Source organism: Cyrtonyx montezumae, unplaced genomic scaffold (genome assembly GCF_038088225.1).
Source record: "Cyrtonyx montezumae isolate F1298 unplaced genomic scaffold, pur_monq_1.0 scaffold_29, whole genome shotgun sequence".
In the NCBI taxonomy this organism is placed as follows: Eukaryota; Metazoa; Chordata; class Aves; order Galliformes; family Odontophoridae; genus Cyrtonyx; species Cyrtonyx montezumae.
In genome coordinates, this window is record NW_027072033.1 from 2449396 (window position 1) to 2469363 (window position 19968).

Here is a 19968-nt window from a genome sequence, read left to right on the forward strand (position 1 = left end):
CTGCACCAAACCCTTCCAAAGTCCTCTGATCAATAACTCTTAAAGTGCTGATTAAACTGTTGGTCAAGGAATATCTAGTTTGTTGTAAAAATATTTTGTTTTCACAATTCCACCACACCAGTTTTTGCAGTGCTAGTTGCCAGAAGGGATGTGACCAGTGGATGGCCTCACACTCAACACCATGACATGTAAGAAATAGCCCCATCGATGGGACTGGTTACATGGCACAATTAGTGTGTAAAATGTTTTTTAGTGCCACAGTGGTGTTACAGAGAAACACATTATGCTAAGGAATGACACAACACTTCCAGCACTGCTATCAGCATGGCTAGCATGGAAGTTGTTTTCAGATTTAGTCACCTGTGCAGTTAACACTCCTTGATTTTTAAAGGGAAAAGGGTAGAGAAAATAATAATAGTGCACTGAAATGAGGGGGAAATCAGCCTGCCTGCCGTGAAACCTGCTCAAGAAGTGGGAACCACATTCAGTCTGTACATACACTCCTAGCCCTGTAAGAAAGTGATCTAAGGTCACAGAACTCTGCAGGTTTTGTTTACTTTTATTCCAACTGTTTCTTGTTGTCTTGGGTTTTGTTTTTTTTTTAATCCTTTTTTGTTTCCATTCTTTCCTTGTTGTTTTTTGTTTGTTTTCCTTTTTCTTTGCTTTTTCCTTTTCTTTTTCCTTTTCCTTTATTTTAAATTTTATTTATGTTCTTTCTTCTTGCTTTCCTCTTTCTTTTGCTTTTTTTTTCTTTTTCCTTTTCTTCTCTTTTCTCATTTCACTTCACTTTTCCTTTCCGTACCTGACCTAGCTCCCCTTGCCTCCCTCCCCCGGAGCAGCACGCATTCGGTAAGCGCAGCTGGGATCCGCCGGCCGGGTTGCCCCTTTGGCCGTGCGGGGGCGCCGCGCCGCAGCCGCGCATCTTCTCCAGGCATTACGGTAGGAGGGCCGGGGTGCGCCTCTTCCACCTGCCAGCGGGCTTTAAAGTTGCAGCCGGCCGGGACGCGCGATGACTCGGATCCCGCAGCCCCGGGCGGGCGGTCAGCCGCCAGGGCGTACCGCGGTTCCGCGGCGGGAGCAGGGCCGGAGCTCGTCCTACCCCGTCACTTCGGGGAAGGCTTTTCCCCTCGCTCCCGCTTCCTAGCTTTTTTGGTGGCAAAAGAGGCCCGGGGTCAGGCGGGGGCTGGGGTCGTTGCGCCGGGGAAACCTCATGTCTGCGGCGGGTCACCCGCGCGGCTCGGGCGCCGGCCCCGGCGCTGTCGCGGATTACCGCGCCTCCGCGCCTGCGGAGCGACCGGGCGGCCGCGGGTAGCGCTGACCCCCGTCCGAGGCGAGCCATGGAGCCCGGCGCGGCCCCCGACCTCCGCGACGTCGAGCAGAAGCTGGGGCGCAAGGTGCCCGAGAGCCTGGCGCGGCCGCTGCGCGGGGAGGAGCACCCGGGCCGCGCCGCCGCCGAGCCCGCTCGCGGCCCCGCTGAGGCCCCCGGTCGGCGCCGCACCGCCGCCCTCGCGCGTCTGGAGACCAAACTTCGCCTCCTGAGGCAGGAGATGGTGAGTAGCCGGGCGCCGACGGAGCTTCGTGGAAGCGCTCGCAGGCCCCACTCTGCAGGGCCTCCCCGCTCCGCGCGGGCAGCGCCCCCGTGCTGCAGGCGGGGCCGCCCGGAGCGGCTGCGCGGCGCCGCGGGCCCTGACCCCGGCGTGGCCCGGTGCGGTCGGGGGACAGCAGGGAGACCGCCCGGCTGGGAGGCGGCTGAGCCCCAGGGAAAGAGGTTCTCCGGGCTTCTTGGCCGGTGACAGTTATCTGTTGAGTGGGCCGCTGCCGCCTGCCCTTGCTAGTTAAAAGCCCTGAGTGTCGGTGTATCAATAAACAAAACAACACCTTAATCTCTTTCTGTTCTAAATGTATTCCCCGCATGAGCACCTGTTTCCTGGTGACGTATCTGAATAGATTCTGGAGGTCTTGGAGCTGAAAGCACAGCACAGTGTTCAGTAATTCCAGTTCTGGACAGTGGTTTTCAGAGGTTTATTTCTCTCCAGGCAGTAATCCTTCGTCAGATGCCTATTTATAACATGCCCAAGAAATTTATTTGTGACTACTTACTTCAGAACTTCTCCTGTACTTACTCGTGCCTTAAAACAGAAGCTTACCTACCTCATAAGAAGAAAACTTTCAGTGCTGCCATTAAATTGCCCTGTTAAGGCAAAACAAAAAGAACCATTGCAAGCAAATGAGCAAGTCAGCAAATACTGAGCTCTTAGTAGGTACAGTTCTGACAATGCAATGTTCTTCACATGTCTGAGTCTACTCCATTTCAGTTCTTTTGTAGGGTATAATCATTATGTGAGGAGAGCACAAAATCTTTTTTTAGGTAGAGTTCTTCCCATGTTTCTTGCTATGTCGCTTACTTGATCAAATTCTATAAAATTTCCTTGCTGCATGAAGATTTTGCTGGCAACTTATTGAGGTGACTTGATGCAAGCACTATGTATAAGCACAACGTTGGTGGGTGGGTAGGAAGGAGAGTTCTCAGATACCTTTCTAGGAGGAAAAGAAAATCGAGAGTGGATATCCCAGGCATTAATAGCCAAGGTTATGACCTCAATCTTGAGGAGTCACTTATATCAATACTTAGTGTTTTATGGCCTCATAGGCTTTAAGAAATGCTCACAAACTACAGCTGTCAATGCATTCTAGTGCAACAATTGCTTTAAATTTGTTGATAACGTGGTTTGAAAGTTATCAGCATCCTTCATGTCAATTATCAAAATTTTAAACTTGCATCAGGGTTGTATAGTGACCTGTAGCGTCAACTCTTAGGGGAGTTGAGCTGCAAAGGAAACAAGGCAGAGTTCTCAAAGAGACTGTCAAGAAATGTTATGACAGGCCTATTCAGGGATAAAAATCAAGTGACTTGCAGGCATTGTATTTTACTTATAAGTTGGTTTCTTCTAATTTACACGTGAAGTTTCACATCCCAATTTTCTGTCTGCTTATTTTATTCTTCATGTTTCTCTCCTTTTTCCCCCTGCTGTCAGAATTAACCTGTTTTAGTCTCTGCATCCTTAACCTCACCTGTTCTGTCTCATTTTAATGTCTGAGTTCCCGTTTTTCGCATGTAAACAGGAAAGTGTCCAGGTAATTTTTTTCTGTCTCCAGAGGAGAATCCCCAACTTCTCTGGGCAGCTTGCTCCAGTGCTCTATCACCCTCAAAATAAAGAAGTTTTTCCTCCTGTGTGTATATGGAACTTCCTGTGTTGTAGGTTTTTTTTTTTTCCATTGCTCCTTATTCTATTGCTGGACACTATAGAAATGAGCATAGCCTCATCCACTTGACTCCTGCCCTATAAAAATTTGTAAGCATTTATAAGATCTCCCCTTTCCTCAAAAAGAAAATGCTACAGGCTTTTAGTAATCTCAGTAGCAGTGTGCTGGAATCTCCCTAGAAGTTCCCAGAACTGGACATAATACTATAGATGTGGCCTCATCAGGACAGAGTAGAGGGGGAGGATCACATCCCTCGACCTGCTAGCCATGCTCTTTTAATGCATTATAAGATGCCATCTGTCTTCTTGGCCACAGAGACACACTGCTGGCTCACAGCCAGCCTGTTGTCCACCAGAACACCTATGTCCCTTTCCACAGTGATCTGTTCTAGCAGGTCATCCCTAACCTGTACTGACACATGCAGTTACTCCTCAGGTGCAGGCCTCCACACATAGCCATGCTGAATCTCACAAGGTTACTCTCTGCCCAACTTTCTAGCCTGTCCAGATCTCACTGAAGGGCAGCACATCTTTCTGGTGCCTCAGCCACTCCTCCCAGCTTTGTATCATCTGCAAACTTGCTGAGGGTGCACTCTGTCCCTTCATCCAGGTCACTGATGAAGATGTTTCAGAAGACCACACCCATTACTGTCCCCTGGGAAAATTGCTAACTTCAGCCTTCAGAAATGCCCGCTAATCAGAACCCTCTGAGCTCTTCCTGTCAGCCAGTTCTCAATGTACCTCACTGTTTGCTTGTTTATCTCACACTTCCTAAGCTTTCCTATGAGGAAGTTTTGGGTGACAGTGTCAGAGGCCTCGCTAAAGTCAAGGTAGCCAACATCCACTGTTCTTTCCTCATCTACCCAGCTTGTCATGGTATCATAGTAGACTACCAGATTGGTCAGGCATGATTTCCCTTTGGTGAATCTGTGTTGGCTATTCCAAATAACTTTCTCTTCCACTTGCTTGGCAATGACATCCAAAATAAGTTGTGCTATCATCTTTCCAGGGATGGATGTGAGGCTGACAGGGCTGTATTTTCCTATCTTATCCTTTTTATTTTTCAAGACTGGAGTGACACTGGCTTTCCTTCAGTTCTCAGACGCTTCTCCCATTCTGCTTGACTTTTCGAAGATGATAAGGAGTGGTTTGGAGATCACTTCTGCCAGCTTTTTCATTACTCGTGTGCATCTCATTGAGGCCCTTCAATTTGTGCAGCTAGTTTGCCTAAATGATCTCCGACCAGGTCCTCCTTGACTAGTGGGAAGACACTCTCTTACCTTCAGTGTCTGGAATTCCTGAGGGGTAATTTTAGCACTAAAGACTGAATCGAAGAAGGCATTCAGCAACTCAGACTTGTTCTCCACTGAAAGGGCTCTCACCTCATTCAGCAGCGGACACACATTTTCCCTAGCCTTCCTTTTTCTATTCACATACTTAAAGAAGTCTTTCTTGTTGTCCTCAGCCTCCCTCACCTAACTTAATTCCACAAGGGCCTTAGCATTTCTTGTATCCCTGTATATCCCTGCATGAACTGACAGTGCATATTTCTCTTATGTGGCCAGACCCTTTTTCCACGTTCAGTAGACTTCTTCCAGTTAACTTTTCCCATGAGCTCCAGTTGATTGATTACCAATCATGCAGGTCTTCTGCCACCTTCACTTGATTTCTTATTCTTAGGGGTGCACCAATCTTGAGCTTGGAGGAAGTAGTGCTAGAATGTCAACCAAATCAATTTGGTCCCCTTACCTTCCAATGCTCTAGCCCATGAGATAATTCCAAGTAGGTCCTTGAAGATGACAGAGTTGACTTTCCTGAAGTTGAAGGTTTCGATCTTGCTTATTGCCTTATTTCTTAAGTCAAAATAATTCTGTTACATACCTCTCTGTTTGAGTTCTATTCTGTGCATGCCCATTAAACTTTATAACAACTATTATTTGTACAAGGTGAAGTGCACATACTCTATCTACATTCTTTTTGTGTTGTCATCTGTTTTCTATAATCCAAAATTTGAAATTGAACTATCTTCTTGTGGCTATCCTCCAGTCTCTGTAGAACTTAATGAGTTTCCTATATCTGTAAAGTTTCTTCAGGTTCAAATCTGTCACTTCTGGGTTTTTCTTATGACATTGTAAAGACATGATCAATTTAAAAGCAATATGTGATAAAAATGACCATTTCTATGTTTCTCTTCCTCTGAACATCATTCCTAAAACAGATTCTAAAGATTCCGTCTTCTCAGAATTTCTTATCGTTACCTGCCATATTATTCTTTGGCACTCATGAATTACTGAGAGGCCTTGAATGGGCAGAAAACTAATTAATACCTGCTGCAGTAGTAAACATGCAGAAAATTGAAAAAATTAGAAGATTAGAAAATTGAGACATCTATAATTCTTGTTGATCTACAGTATCAACTTTTCAGCATGCCCACGTATTTTAAGATTCATGCGTGCAGGATTGTTGTTTTTGTTTTTTTTCTCACTTGACTCAGGCTTTAGACAGTTTTTTTTTACAGGTATTTGCATACCGAGGCTATTCTGGTTCGTTCATATTCTTACTCATGTTTAAGATTATTCATATAGTCACAAAAAGCTTTACCTGGTGTAAGGAACCTGCTTTGGCAGGGGGGTTGGACTCAATGATCTCCTGAGGTCCCTTCCAACCCCTATGATTCTATGATTCTGTGAAACCAATTGGTTTGCTGACATCTTCATCTTCTAAGTTGATCAGTCTGTGTTGACAAATTTCAACTACATCTGAGAAACAAAGTAATTTTATAAACAATACATCAGTAAAACTTGATCTTTTATTGCATTTAAATCTTGATGATTCCAAATTGTTTCATTGTGCTAAATGTTTTTTATCACCTTATTCCTACTCATAGCTCCAAAAGAGTACTCATGTTGTCTACAGATACCCTATTGTTTGTCCCCTGACATTCTAGAACAAGGATAGCAAACCTGAATTTGGCTGTGATGCTTAGGAGTGGACTTTAGGCCTTATCTCAGGACATATGTATCTTTCCAGTGGTCAGTGTAGATTGATCTGTACAGAAGTGAAAGTAGGTGTAACTCCTCTTTTTAAAATGAGAAATCTAATCTCATCCATCTCATGTACATTTTCCTTCTGTCACCAATGAAATCGATTTTTCAGTTCTTCCAGATACATTATGCATTTATCACACTTCAGATAAGCATTCAACCAGTCTGCTGGGTTGGATTCTTCTGAGAAAGAGATAGATGGTGGAAGCTCTGAGATTTCTGTCAAGTTGCCATGTATTTGGGCCTGGAAAAACATGAATTAAATGGTGAATGTGATTACCTCTCATGTGTCATCTGCTGTAGGAGAATGTTAAGAGATGTATTCATATCCATATTTAACTTAGATATAGCATTTTTGACTGTTACAGATTGGTAGGTGTGTGGGGTTAAAACTGTACATCTCCTGACTAAGGCTTTGAGCTTGCATTTTGATTGCTTGAATCCTATTCCTATATTGAGTGTTCTTTTTCCCTGGAGCCCAATTTTGTGATATCTTTTTTGAAATATCTGTTTTTGACCTGCTGTACCAAGCCACTTTCATGACTTTATGAAACCTTCAGTTTTTCCAGTCAAGGCTGTAGTTGCTACTGCGCTGATAATCCTGAAGACCTTTGATGCATAAGGCCACTGCATAACAAGAAAAGCGAGATGTAATTGCTGGCATGGGTCAAAATGTTCTGCTCTGGTCAGCCTAGAATACAGTGAATTCTTTTGTAGTAGCAGCCCTGTTTCTGGTGTCTCATGCTCACGAGCTCAACACTCAGTGCATATAACTTCAGCGGCTACACACACTGCAGTAAGTAATCAACAGGGTTCATTCTGAAGCCTTAACTGCTACTGCTTTTTCAAAAGCCTCACTTTCACAAGTTCTGTGTTCACTCAAAGGAGAATTTTTTAAGAAAACTTTAAGAAAAAAGATGATATGATTATTTTTTCAGGGTTTTTTTTTTTTGTTTTGTTTGGTTTGGTTTGGTTTTTTTCCCATATTAACTATTACATCTTTGAAGGCTAAGAAAAGTTGAGCAGAGTGTAGTCTGTCTGTATAACGTGCAGTAAAAATGCTACCAACTTTGCATAAGAATATTTGGGGGCAGAAAAAGGTGTCGTGGAAGTAAGAGATAAACTTTTATCTGATTAGTGACAATTCGTAATGAAAAGATGTAGGGTTTTGTTGAAAGCTAAATGGCATATGCACAGAGCTCTACAGTTGAAGTGACTTACAGTATCTTTTTGCAAGTAAATGGCAAACTTTCTATTGAAGTCATCAGAACAGCATGACTTTGTGTGGATACTTAAGACTAACAGTAGTAAAAAGAATCTTTTCTGTGTAAACTGGAAAAGCTTGAATGCACAATACCAGATACATACATTGACCAGAGATGACCAGCCTACATGTGCATTTTTAACTTTTCTTTAAAAAAAAAAAAAAAATTCCTGAGAGTACTTTTTGTCACCATGTTGATTTTTTTTTTCCAGCTGAATTTTGGCTGCAATTGCCATTACCCTTACTAGTGTGGGATTGGGGCCAGTATCTAGTAGGGCACCTGGACTATTAGAAGGCTGTAAAATCTCTGTGCATAGCAGTACTAAGGTCATCTCAGGTCAGAGGGTCTTCATTCCACAAAGTCTGCAATCTTACGTATTTTTAAATTCTACCTGCATATAGATAACAAGCAGTGCTTGAAACTTAGCATATTTTTTATGAATGCATACCTTCTGTACTGGAGATACATAGAAAACTGGTGACTTTGTAAATTCTGGTGACCAAAAATAGCTTGGCTGAGCCTTGCTCCAAAATATCTGCAATAAAAATGGCTATCTGCAGGCTTATCAGAAAACTATGAAATGCATCTTCAGTGCTGAAGAACTGTTAATTAAAATAGTAAAGTTCAGTAAAACATTCTTGTTAAAAAAAAAAGAAAGAAAGAAAGAAAGCAGGAGAAACTTGAATTTGGACTGAAGTGTGAGAGCATCTATCAACAGAGCAATTATAAAGAACAGGATAACCCAGTTTGGCCCAGTGACTTTACCAGATGCATTAGAAAAGATAACTTCTATAAGACATTTCATGTGTTTGGCTTTCTTGTTAGGAAAATCTTGAGTGTACTTTGGTAGATTAAGCTGTTCTGCCCTGCTTTGCTGTGACCTTGTTTTCAAGCACTGTTCAGAAATATCATCTTTGTCATTGAATAACTTCATTTATGACAAAAGGGAAACCTAGTACTAAGAGTTGAAAACCTGTGAATGTTGACCTTTTCAGTCACTTAATAAACATTAACTTTTCAGTCGCAGAGACGCTAAGTTATTCAAGGACTGGAGGAGGACTAGAGAGAACTAGGTGGAAGTGACGCCTGCAGAATTTGAGGAAGAAGTTGAAATATTTGCTCTGAAATACTGTCTGCAGTAATAGCCAAGAAGGAGATAAATAATTAAAACAGTTCTGTTTTTTAGTGTAGAAAATAAAACATTCTTGCACATCTATACTTTGCAGCTACAGATGTGACTGACGCTCTCTTCTGTTATCAGCTGAATGATTACAAACCAGATCTAGCTGGAAAGACTTTTCTGCTTACACTCACCATAGTAACGCTGCTTATCAAGTAGTAAGTCTTTCCCTCAGGGTAGTTCTTGGGCTTGATTTTGCAGTGTACCAGAGCTGTGTGGTCATATAAAAGGCCTTGTCGACTTTAGAGTGATCTGTGCTCTTATTTTGTGTCTATAACAAGCTGTAGCTGTACTAGTAGAACCTATGATGACAGAGTATTTTTCTGTTTCTGTTGAAATGAATGCACTGTAATCTAGTTGTATTGCTGTATGTTCTTCTGCAGTCCATAGGTGTCTGACTATAATACTTGGTATCCTAGAATCACAGAATGGTCTGGGTTGACAAGGACTCCAAATATCATGTAGTTTCAACCCCTCTGTAATCCAGTAATTGTTGAATTCACAACTATGTGGTAGTTTCTGTTAAACTAATGCATCTCTATTGATTGTACCTTCAATGTCTGGATTCTTGCTTTAAGGTAACTACTATTGGAGGACGTGTTTTGGAGAAAAATAGTTTTACTTGTTGAAGTAATCCTCTTTTTCATAGTTCTAAAACATTTTCTCTTTGTCATTAGTTGTGTGCAGCTTAAGCATCAGTGGTTTTCTTTCCATGTCTGTATTTGTCTCTAGTGAGAATTGGTTATGTCCAAAATGAGCAGTGGACCCGTTGAGCACATTCTGTGATGCTGTCTTCCAGTTCTGAAAAGCTGTTCAGTCAAGTACCTCAATAGTTTGCAAGCTCCACGGGATTCTTTATTGTGAAGAGTTCATTATAGCCAGTTGGAAGAATTCTAGTAGACCTCATTTATAGAGGTTTGAGAGATATGAGCAACTCACCTTAAGGTTTTATCAAATCTAGAAACAGATATGAATGGTCAGTTGTTTCAGAAATACCCTACACACTATTTCAGCTATGAATGCCTTTGTCTTTCAGCACAAGAGTGTGTGAAATAATATCCATCTGAGGATTTCCTCCCTGATGTTGCTGTAGTGGACTTTTTTTTTTCTTCCATAAGAGGAGTAGAGGAAGGAACACCAGAAAGTTTTATGTGACATGCATATATATATATACACACATATGCCAGGCATTACTGTTAGCTACTCTATTTTTCATGACTGTCCAGGGATTCCCTAAGTATGGAAAAGAGAAATACAGGCACAGCATTGCAACCCTGTACTCACCAGTCTTCTCCCTTCCCATCAACCTGGCAATTCTTAATACTTTGTAAAATAAATGATATGGCATGTTTGTTAGGTAATAGCAAGCACGGACACATTAAGCTGCCAGGGTAAGTTATCTGAATGTTTCATTTAGTGTGCCGTAAAACAAACTACCTTGCAATACTGTATGGGCCTGCTGGTTACGGCTCCAGGTGAATTGAAAGCTTTTAATGCTTGTGAAGCAATGTTGAACTGATGTTTAAATAATGGGAGTTTCAGATTTAATAAATACTTTACTGGCTTAATTTGTAATTTTGCTCACTGTTGTTAGATACCATTCAAGACTAACATGCTTCCAAAAGGAGTCATTTTACTGCATTGCCTCTTTGGCCTGCCACCCTCTAGATGTAGAAGGAAGTGCACATCTAAACTTAAAATTTAACAAATGGGTAGAGCACTTCCAAGCTTCTATGTTTAAAGATAAGAACAGATCCACTGCTTTGCTTTTTTTTTTAAGTCACTATCCAATATCCTTTTCAAGAATTTCAAGAAAGTTTAGATTTATTCCCAGTAGTAATACTGTCATGTCCCAGTATTGACTTGAATAAAACAAGTATTATTGAAGATAGTTTTGTTTGGTTTGGGTTTTGGTTTTGCTTTTTAATAAAGGGTAACAAATTGAGGATCACTGTTGTCTTTGTACAAGCATCATGTTCGAGTATTGTATTTACCTATAAGAAAAACCTGTGGTCTTCTATCACTCTTCTGCTTCTGTGTTTTTCCACATAATTTAACAGTGCTAGTATTAAAAGTAAATAATTTAAAGGAGTTGATATAGGGCTGAAGCCCTCGGTAACTTAATTTAAAAATGAATAGTTTTATTTTTTTTCAATACTTGCTGTGCATTTTTTGGAACATGTTTAGATCATGACAAGTATAAGAAAGGCAGACAATGAAAGACAGTGAAAAAAAATCTGTTTTAATACGCTCCTGCACTTCAGTGCTGTCTCACATTGGTGGAGAGGGAACGTACAGTCCTGTGTTGTGCAAGATGCTCAGAACGCATCACAGTGATGCTGTAATTGTCCGTCTATCTACTGTAACACTTTTTGACACCATTTGCTACTCCTGCTTATTGACCTGGATGTTTGTACTGGCATTATCTTGTCTGTCAACATAAGTAGGTCCATATCATGGATTTTTTCTGGTCACTTTCAACTCTGTCGTAGTTGATACATTTCCAAGTTCAGATGTCTATTCTGTGACTACAGTGTGGGATAGTTAGAAATAACCAGTGAACATTTCATGATGCATTAAAAGCTTTTTACTCAAACTGTTACAGTTCCTTACTGCTCTTTTTCATGTAAAGTCAGCTAAGCTTTAAAATAATCTGGAGCAAATTTTGTATTCACTCATCCTTCTGCAACATGATTTTTCTCTCAGTGGGGCTTCCATATTTCAAGTTCTGATTTAGCCTTTATTTTATTGAGGCAGAGAGTACAGACTTAACCACATTATGGAGATTTTACTGTGTATTAATGCATATGACAGGCTGCACACAGACAGAAGCAAGAAAAGTGTGATATAGATTCCAGGAAGGAGGAAGAAGACCTTCAGTTCCACTTTTTTATTAGAGAGGTAATGTAATTAAACAATTGCACAACTTGACAGTTTGATTTTTTCTGCCATGTCTGCAGGGATCAAGTAGTATGTATAAAACTCACGTATGAAAATAGGGTTTTGTAGGAGAAATGTAAATAACCAGTACTGTTGTTTACTATATCAGAAGATAACCATATTAGTGTATTGTTTTGTTCATATATTTGCAAGACATGTCTTTGAAACTAGTTCACTGAATTACTGACTCTCAGTGCTTACTGAGTTTTTCTGCCTCCTGATTATTTTGGTGGTGACTTAGATCTGACCTAATCACTTCCTTGTTTCAGGTAATGAGATTTTGGTTCCAGGTGTTTCTTCTTCCTCTGACTTGAGGTACAGAGTTGTGTTTATAGAAGAAGAATGCTGTCTAGCTGATGTCAGATAGCATGGCCTCTCTTTCTGCCTCCAAGTTTAGAAACCTTTTTTGACAAACTATGTTATGTTGGTACCACATTTTATACAAGGACCTGCAGAAATATGTATTTTTAAACACTTGATTGCTTTGGAATTTGGAGCAGGTTGAAAAGGGATCATGTCTAGGCTGGAACCTCTTTTTAAACTAGCAAGGTCAAGCACACATGCAGAAACTGAAGACTTAATAATTGCTTGTTTTCTATCAACTGGGAATTCAGTGGTTGTAGTGAATGCTGCCCAAAAAATATACTATGAATTTTGATTTTTGGAGTCTTTACGATAAACACAGTAATAAATAATCACTTCTGCAAAAGAAAGGAAAAAGTAAGCTGTCAAGAATGCTTCTGTAACCTGCCAGAATGTTTTTGTAGTGACTCATTACAAAAATGCAGCCGAGAAAGGTCAGAGTAATCTGCTCTGTTTGCAGAAATAAACTTGATTAGCAAATTGCAACTACAAATGAAAGACAGATCTGATAATATGAAATTTGTATAAGTAGCATTTATATGTGCCTGGTATTGCTTAAGATTACCACATGCATGAAAAACACAAGAAATAAATGGGAAAACCTTTTAGCAATGCATTGTGACTCAAGTCTGTACTGGAAGAATGTAGAAATGAAGAAATCTATTAATCTACTTAGATCACTCTGAAAGTATTGCCTCCTATTTATTTCCATTTGAAACTACAACAGATAGAAAAACTACAATAACACTACTTGATGAAGAAAGTTCTTAGCTACAAAACACTGTCCATCAACATAGTTATCACCATTAGCTATGCATTTTCACCAACATGAGCAGGAGCCTGCATACCATACTCATAATGACCTGCATGGCCATCAGAACATGGTTTATGTTTCATTTTGCTGCTGAAATGCACTGCCCAGCAGCTCACTGCACACTGGTCTCCATAAGCGTTCTGCAAATGCCAGTGAATGTCAGTGGGTGCCATTTTTTTCACATGGTGTTCAATTCCATACCTTTGTTTCATCCACACTTCCATTTTGTCAGACTGCCCTTATTGCCATTTGTCACTCAGCAACAAAATGTAATGGAATATTGATGGGATGGTTCAGCCTGTACTACCATACCACCCACATGTGGCTCTGATGTCATGGGTCAAAATAGAAAAATAGGAGGCATCACTTTCATTGCAGTCCTCATACGTATGTAACTATTGATAGAAATTTAAGGAAGGGGTGTGTTTTACATAGATCAATGTGAGGTAAATCACAGTCTGATACAGATGGCATGGATGAGAACTGGAGCATCTACCTCAACCTGTTGACAATTTCATCTCTGCTGAACTTTTGTTTGCACCTCATGTTTATATACATATTATAAAATTTATTAGATGAGAGAACTCACACAGTATCAGGCTGGTTGGACTAGATTGAACCATTGTAGTGCTTGAATTAATGTAAAATAGTTCACTTTGTGGTGGAGTACATGTGGAACATTCTGACAAGCAGTTACAGTTTCACTTATGAGTGGATGATTCCTTCCATCTGGGGATGGTTAGCTTGTGTGCTTGCACTCTATGATGTAAAATCTCCCTGGCTTTTGACAGGTAATGCTGCACACTGTGTTCAAATTCTGGTCAGAATAGGTACTCAGCTTTTACATCTTTATCCTAAAACACCATTATCCAAAGTGGTTTAATTATGTAAAGAACCTCATGCAAACATCCTGAATAAGTAAGACAGTTTTAAAGCAGGCAATAGGCAATCTTGCACAAGTATGTTCTAATTGAAGTGAATTGGAACTCATGCTCAACCTATTAATTATTCTGTATATTTAAGGATCAGAAAATTTGCCCTTGTTTCTATGTGAAGTATGTGGTTTTATTTTAGATATGTTAAATGAAAGAAAAGCATTTCACCCTGTCACTGTTGTTGAGATGCTATTTTAGTATCATCCTGAGCCTGCTAACCTTCATGTGGCATGTGCTACTTCTTGCGGTGGATGCTTAATGAGCAGAGCCTACATGTGTGACCGTGTTCAACCCTGTTGAGAGTGAGTGAGCTCAAGTGATTCTGATTAAGTAACTTAATCAATTCACATATTCTGAGTACAGGAGTTCAGATAAGTTGCTTAGTGTCTTTCTAGCTTGTTATGCATAATCTCTCACAGAGTTGGTTGATGTTTTGCTTATGAATTTTATAACTTTGTTTTTGCTTACTGAATTTGATCTGCTTGCTTTGTCTCACAGTCACTTCTGTGGAAATTATTTTTCTTAGTTACTTTGGACTTATTTACTCAGTATTTGTAATAGCAAAAGTATTGCCAGGAGAAACCAAAATAAGCTTGGTTCTCGTAAAGAAACTGATGTATATATATATATTCTATGGAATTCATTATTCCGTAGAAAACTGTGTTAAAGAAAGAAAGGAGCTGTAGGCATAGGTGGGTAACTGTAAAACTGTTTATCCTGATTGACACAGAAAACTGAATGGGAGAGCAGAAAGCTAACCCTGACACACCCAGGTACCAGTCAGGTAGCAGTAACTGTAATACTCCTAAACTGTAGTAGACACAAAGGATAGTGTAGCATGGAAAGATTCTCTTAGTTTAAATTCTCTATTTAAAAACTGCAATACAAATGGATGTCAGTATTAACTACAGGTGGAGTTACCTCCAGTACCCATTTCATCTAACTTTTTATTGTGTTAATTCTTTCTGCTCATGCTCTGAGACAACAAGCAACCGGCAGTGACGTACTGTTCTAGTATTCTCATGCAGTTCCCACTTACTGAAGGGGATCTTATGTACAGCTTGGTATCTGAGCTGAATGACTTAAATAACTTTTCAAATCCATTAGACTGTAGGTTTAAGATTCCTCGTTTTACCATGGCTTACTGCACTGTCCTCTGTATAAATGACTGGTCCTGAAAGAACTACTTGTTTGTATGGGCATGCTTATTTTCTTTCCCTTTATTGTTGGACTCTTCGCAACACATAGCATAAAGTTGTTGAGTAAAAAAATGAAATTAATATATTTTAAATAAACTTAGGAATATCTTTTTCTCAGACCATATTTTATAATTGCCATTAATATCACTGCAAAATTCCTGTAGTTAGAAGGAAAAAAGAAGCACATGATTCCAGGAATCTAAAAGAAAGCAAACTGCAGAATGGAACTAGTGTCACAGACAGGTTTGACAGATTAAAAGGATACACTGAACTGAATTTTTTAACTTTCTTGGTTTGGAGGGGGAGGGAGACTCACAGTATGTGGAGCTGACTGGAAACTATGACTGCAGAATGTGCAGTAGGAAAATGCAAATCCATTTTGCTAAGTTACAAGTTCAACTTTGATTCAAAGGAAAAATGTCTAGACTAGGACGACTAATTCATTATTCTGGGCCACTTCTAAGAGATGTTAATTGTATTTGTTAACAGCCCTAATCATTATGAGTTTTATACTAAAATCAGTAACCTATTCACATCTCTCCTGGAATACACTGTACATGAAAATAATGGAAATATTTGTATATGTCTGTGTTATATATGTGTGTTTCTATGTGTGTATACAGATCTGTGTGCAGACTGACAGTATGACTGTGTCTGAACAGGAACCTTATCTGCTAATCAGTCTATGCTACTAGATTGTGTTACTTTCATTCCAGTATTTTTTCTTGCCATGACTGTTCAATGTTAAATGTTTAAGATCTTTTGAGGAAATGAATACTGTCATTATCTAAACCAATCAACAGCATGCATAAGCAAGACCGTAACCAGAATTTTATTTTCTTTGTCTTATCACAGTGTCTTTATTCCTGTATGCTGAGATACACACCTACCATTATGGTGGTGCTGTGTACTACCTTAAACTCTGTGTAAGATGTTCTGTACCTATATTAGGTGCAATTCAATCCATTTGGATTAGGTCTGAAGTGCACCTGTTACTGTGCATAACAAATGAAGCTGTCAAATGTAATGAGATTGTATTGTTTTTAGACTCCCTAATTGAACGCTCTTGGAACAGACTTGTTTACTCTCACAGACACGTAAGTTGCAGCTATGTATGTGAGCACCAACTTACGTGATTGTGCCTGGGCTAAAGCAGATAAGAGGCAAGAAGTGTCATAGATGAAATAAATATTGTTAAAGAAAGATGTCCCTTCATAGACTTCTTTTTAGTGTTTGCTTTAGGAAAAGTACACTCTTGGTATAGGAGACTTGGGACTAGGCATCAGTTTGGAGGAAAGAAATGAGTCAGCAGGAATGCAAAGAATTATTCAAGGCTGTTGCACAGAAATTCTGAAACTGTGGGTATCTTAGGAGCAAACATTTATTTACTCTGAAGTGAATCTGAAATATATGAGATGTCCATCATATCTAAAAATGATTGTTTCATCAGTGGCGTATTGGTGTTAGCTCCATTAAACTTTGTCTTAATCAGCTTTTTGGAAAATTGCAGCCTCCAAACATGCTTATATACAACAAAATTACTGAAGTCTACAGTTGCAATTGGGAAGCTGGGTAATTTGCTTCTGTCACAGCAGCCTTGTTGCTGAGTAAATGATTTATAGTGATTTATAGGTAGGAGTAAAAGGACTGGATTGAATAGGAGGGATAGAAAATGATCAGTCTGTTTTCAAAACATGGTAACTGAAACAGATAGATGGACAATATTGTAAATAGTAAGAGGTAAAGCTTTTTTAAAGCAGAGTACCAGATCAGCTATGTTAAATTCTGTACTGTACTGTACTGAAGTCAGGCTACTACAGAAATATTTTTAGGGACTGGTTAAGAGGAACACATCTGAGAATTATACAGTCTAGTACTAGCAAAGCTTGAAGGAAAGGTAATAACTCATTATCTGTGACTAGCAAATGGATACCCAGAGAGTCTTCAAGCAACAGCTACTTGGAAAACCAAACCAGTCTCCTATTATTAAGTATAGCCACATGGCCTGGAATAATCCCTTTGGTTATTTGTCGTCACTGGTCCAACTGTATGCCCTCCAAACCTCATGTCCATCTCCAGCCTATTTGCCTGTGAGGATCAGAGCAGGTCTTGACACTGCACAAGAACTGTTCAGCAGTAATTAAAACACTGGTGCTCTATGCTACCTGCATTCAGAAGCATCCCAGCGAGAGCCAGTGCAATCTTCTGTTGTATCTAACAGAGCAAAAATACATTAATGTTTTGTTTGTTTTTTTTTTTGCAAACCATATCATGTCATTATAATTTGTACAACAAAGCAGTTACTTCACATATCGCATCAGGAATGGCAGTACCTTTTTCTCTCCACTCTTGACCATGTGTGCAAACCGTAAATCATCTTAACTTTGTTAGATTGCCTTTACAGTGTTATCACTTGTTTCATGTGGTGAATAGGAGATTGCAGAAATATCTTTTGCACTCATCATATTTCAGATAACAATAAATATATAAATTATTAATTAAACACTTAGGCTCACCATTATGTGTCATCTCATTCTGGAAATCTTGGTAAAAGTTATTTGTTAAGTTTGTCTAATAAGAAAAGCATAAAGACTATTTATTATCTCTGTGAAGTGCAGCACTGTAACCATTAATATTAACATGGTATAGGCATTAGGCATCACCATTATTCCTTTACCTTTAACACTTCTATTTCTATGTATCAACCATTGCACTCAAGTTGCAGAGTAGCACTCAAAGTTTAGTGTGTATTTTTATTTAGTTATTTTTCACAAATTGCCACTCTTGCAGACTTTGTGAACTCATAACCTTCATCAATATCAGAACTTTCATCAGTCCTGTGGATGTTCATTCCTGTTAATGGGATACTTATGTAGACTGATCAGGCTCCCATTTGAACTTGACTGAAAGGAGAGTCAGACTGAATAGTAGATGGTGGAACACTGGACCATGTTCCTCAGGTCATGGCATCAAATCTGCCAGAGTTCAAGAAACTTCTGGACAACTCTTTCCGAAATATGGTTTGATAATCCTATGTGGAGCCAGGAGGTGGACTTATCTTTGTGAGTCCTTTCCGACTTTGGAGATTGTATGATTCTATGACAGTGCAGAAATAAAAAAATATATATTTATATTTATGTCAAATATGAGAATTTATCCATTGCCTCTAGCCTGTTGTTTGGAGTTTGATTTTAGAGAAAATCAGTAATCCTTTTTATTGCTTTTACCTTGTAGATAAATCTCCGAGCCACTGATGTCAAACTTATGCGACAACTACTCATCATCAATGAAAGCATTGAATCTATCAAGTGGATGATTGAAGAGAAAGGCATTGCCAGCAGAGGAAGCAGTTTGAGTGGCAGCCTGTGCAGCTTACTGGAAAGTCAGGGCACATCCTTCCATGGCAGTTGTAACAGTTTACAAGACTGTAGTGATGGTCTGGATGGAATATCAGTGGGAAGTTACTTGGACACTTTAGTTGATGATGTTCCTGGTCACCAGACACCTTCTGATGTAGATCAGTTCAGTGATTCTTCTATTATGGAGGACTCACAACCTCTGCATAAGCATCCCAAAATTGATTCAGATGAGTACTACTGTTTTGGTTGATAAAAGCAAGTTCCAGTGGGACATACATGCACTTGTCTTTATCCTTTCTCTTTGCTGCTATTTTATTTCACATGCAAAAAGCCCAGACTTCTCTTTGAAGAAAAATATACTATGGTATTTTGATTCCACTTCAGAATTTTTTTTGTTGCTTCTAACATGTTTCCTCCCCAGTAAGTTGTCTGCTTCCCTCCTCCCCGCCTTTCCTTTCTTTTAATTTATTGTTGCAATTTTTCTTCTTGTTGCTGTTTCTTCTTACTGTATTTACAAGTCTTTGTAAGTGGTGAAGGAGAAGCTTTATTTTTAAAATGAGAGTTCAGGGGATGACAACATCAATTTTGTACTCATTGGCAATAAAATATATTCTAATAAATGCAAATGGTGGAAAATTTTCTTGACTACCAGGTTTAGCCTTTCCAAAGACACTGTTCTTACTGTGCCTTAAATCTGAATCTTGAAAATGTTTATACAAAATAATTGTACTTTGTTAAATAATGATATTTTACTCAGTAACACAATCTTCTCTCAATGTGTAAGGTATCCTAAACATTTCTATGTGGAGTTTCTTCTTAAATGTTCTCATCAGTCTAATTATGATCACAAGTTCATGTCTTGAAATACATTCCGGTGCTGCAAGCTTTACATGAGGCTGTATTTCATTTCTGAGCTTTGTACCTTTCGATTGAACCTGTTGTTTTACTGGGATAGTGTGTACCTGTAAGAAAAAGTTGAGACATCCCACATTCAGATATTGAGTGTGAATAGTTTGGATACTGGGCTAAGATTACTCAGCAGAATTATTTTTAAAACATCTTGATATTTTGAAAGATCTAGTATGTACTTGTGAATTATTTTAGAGGAAGTGCTGGCTAAAAGGCTTGTCCTGTTCTGCTTCTGTACGCACATTCCCATCCCTCTCTTAACAAGTTCACTTTGTTTTCACCAAATGCTATTACAAAGAGAAAGTATTGCCTTTCTTTTTACAGGAAAGTCTTGTTCTTTCCTGTTTTACAAATATGAGGTACTTCTAACCTTTTTGTCCCTAATATACAATTGAGAGCTACAGCTAGTCTTTCACTTTGGAAACATCGAAGAGGAATGGTAACAAACTGAAGTCTCAGGCTTTGAGGCTTCCCCAGTCCATGCTTGTGAGCAGAACAGGATTTTTTTTCATTCTTTCAGAGTCATAATGAAAAAAAGGAGAATAAGAAATACGATTGATCTGAACACTCATAAAAAGATTAATGAATTTATATTTCCAGCTTTTAATATTTCTTAGAGGAGGTGAGGTGCTGATACTTACATATTAACTGAAAGTGTTTTGTCTCTTTACGTTTGCCAATAAGGCATGAAAATCCT

The 19968-nt window shown here is 39.3% G+C and overlaps 1 protein-coding gene across 1 annotated transcript; it reads left to right on the plus strand.

The window, feature by feature from the left end:
* The first annotated feature begins 1011 nt into the window (after nt 1–1011).
* LURAP1L (leucine rich adaptor protein 1 like) lies at nt 1012–18982 on the plus strand. The gene is made up of 2 exons (XM_065740567.1): nt 1012–1550; nt 18238–18982. The coding sequence occupies exons 1-2, from the start codon at nt 1338–1340 to the stop codon at nt 18610–18612; spliced, it is 588 nt and encodes a 195-aa protein (XP_065596639.1). The 5' UTR covers nt 1012–1337; the 3' UTR covers nt 18613–18982.
* Nucleotides 18983–19968: the final 986 nt, after the last annotated feature.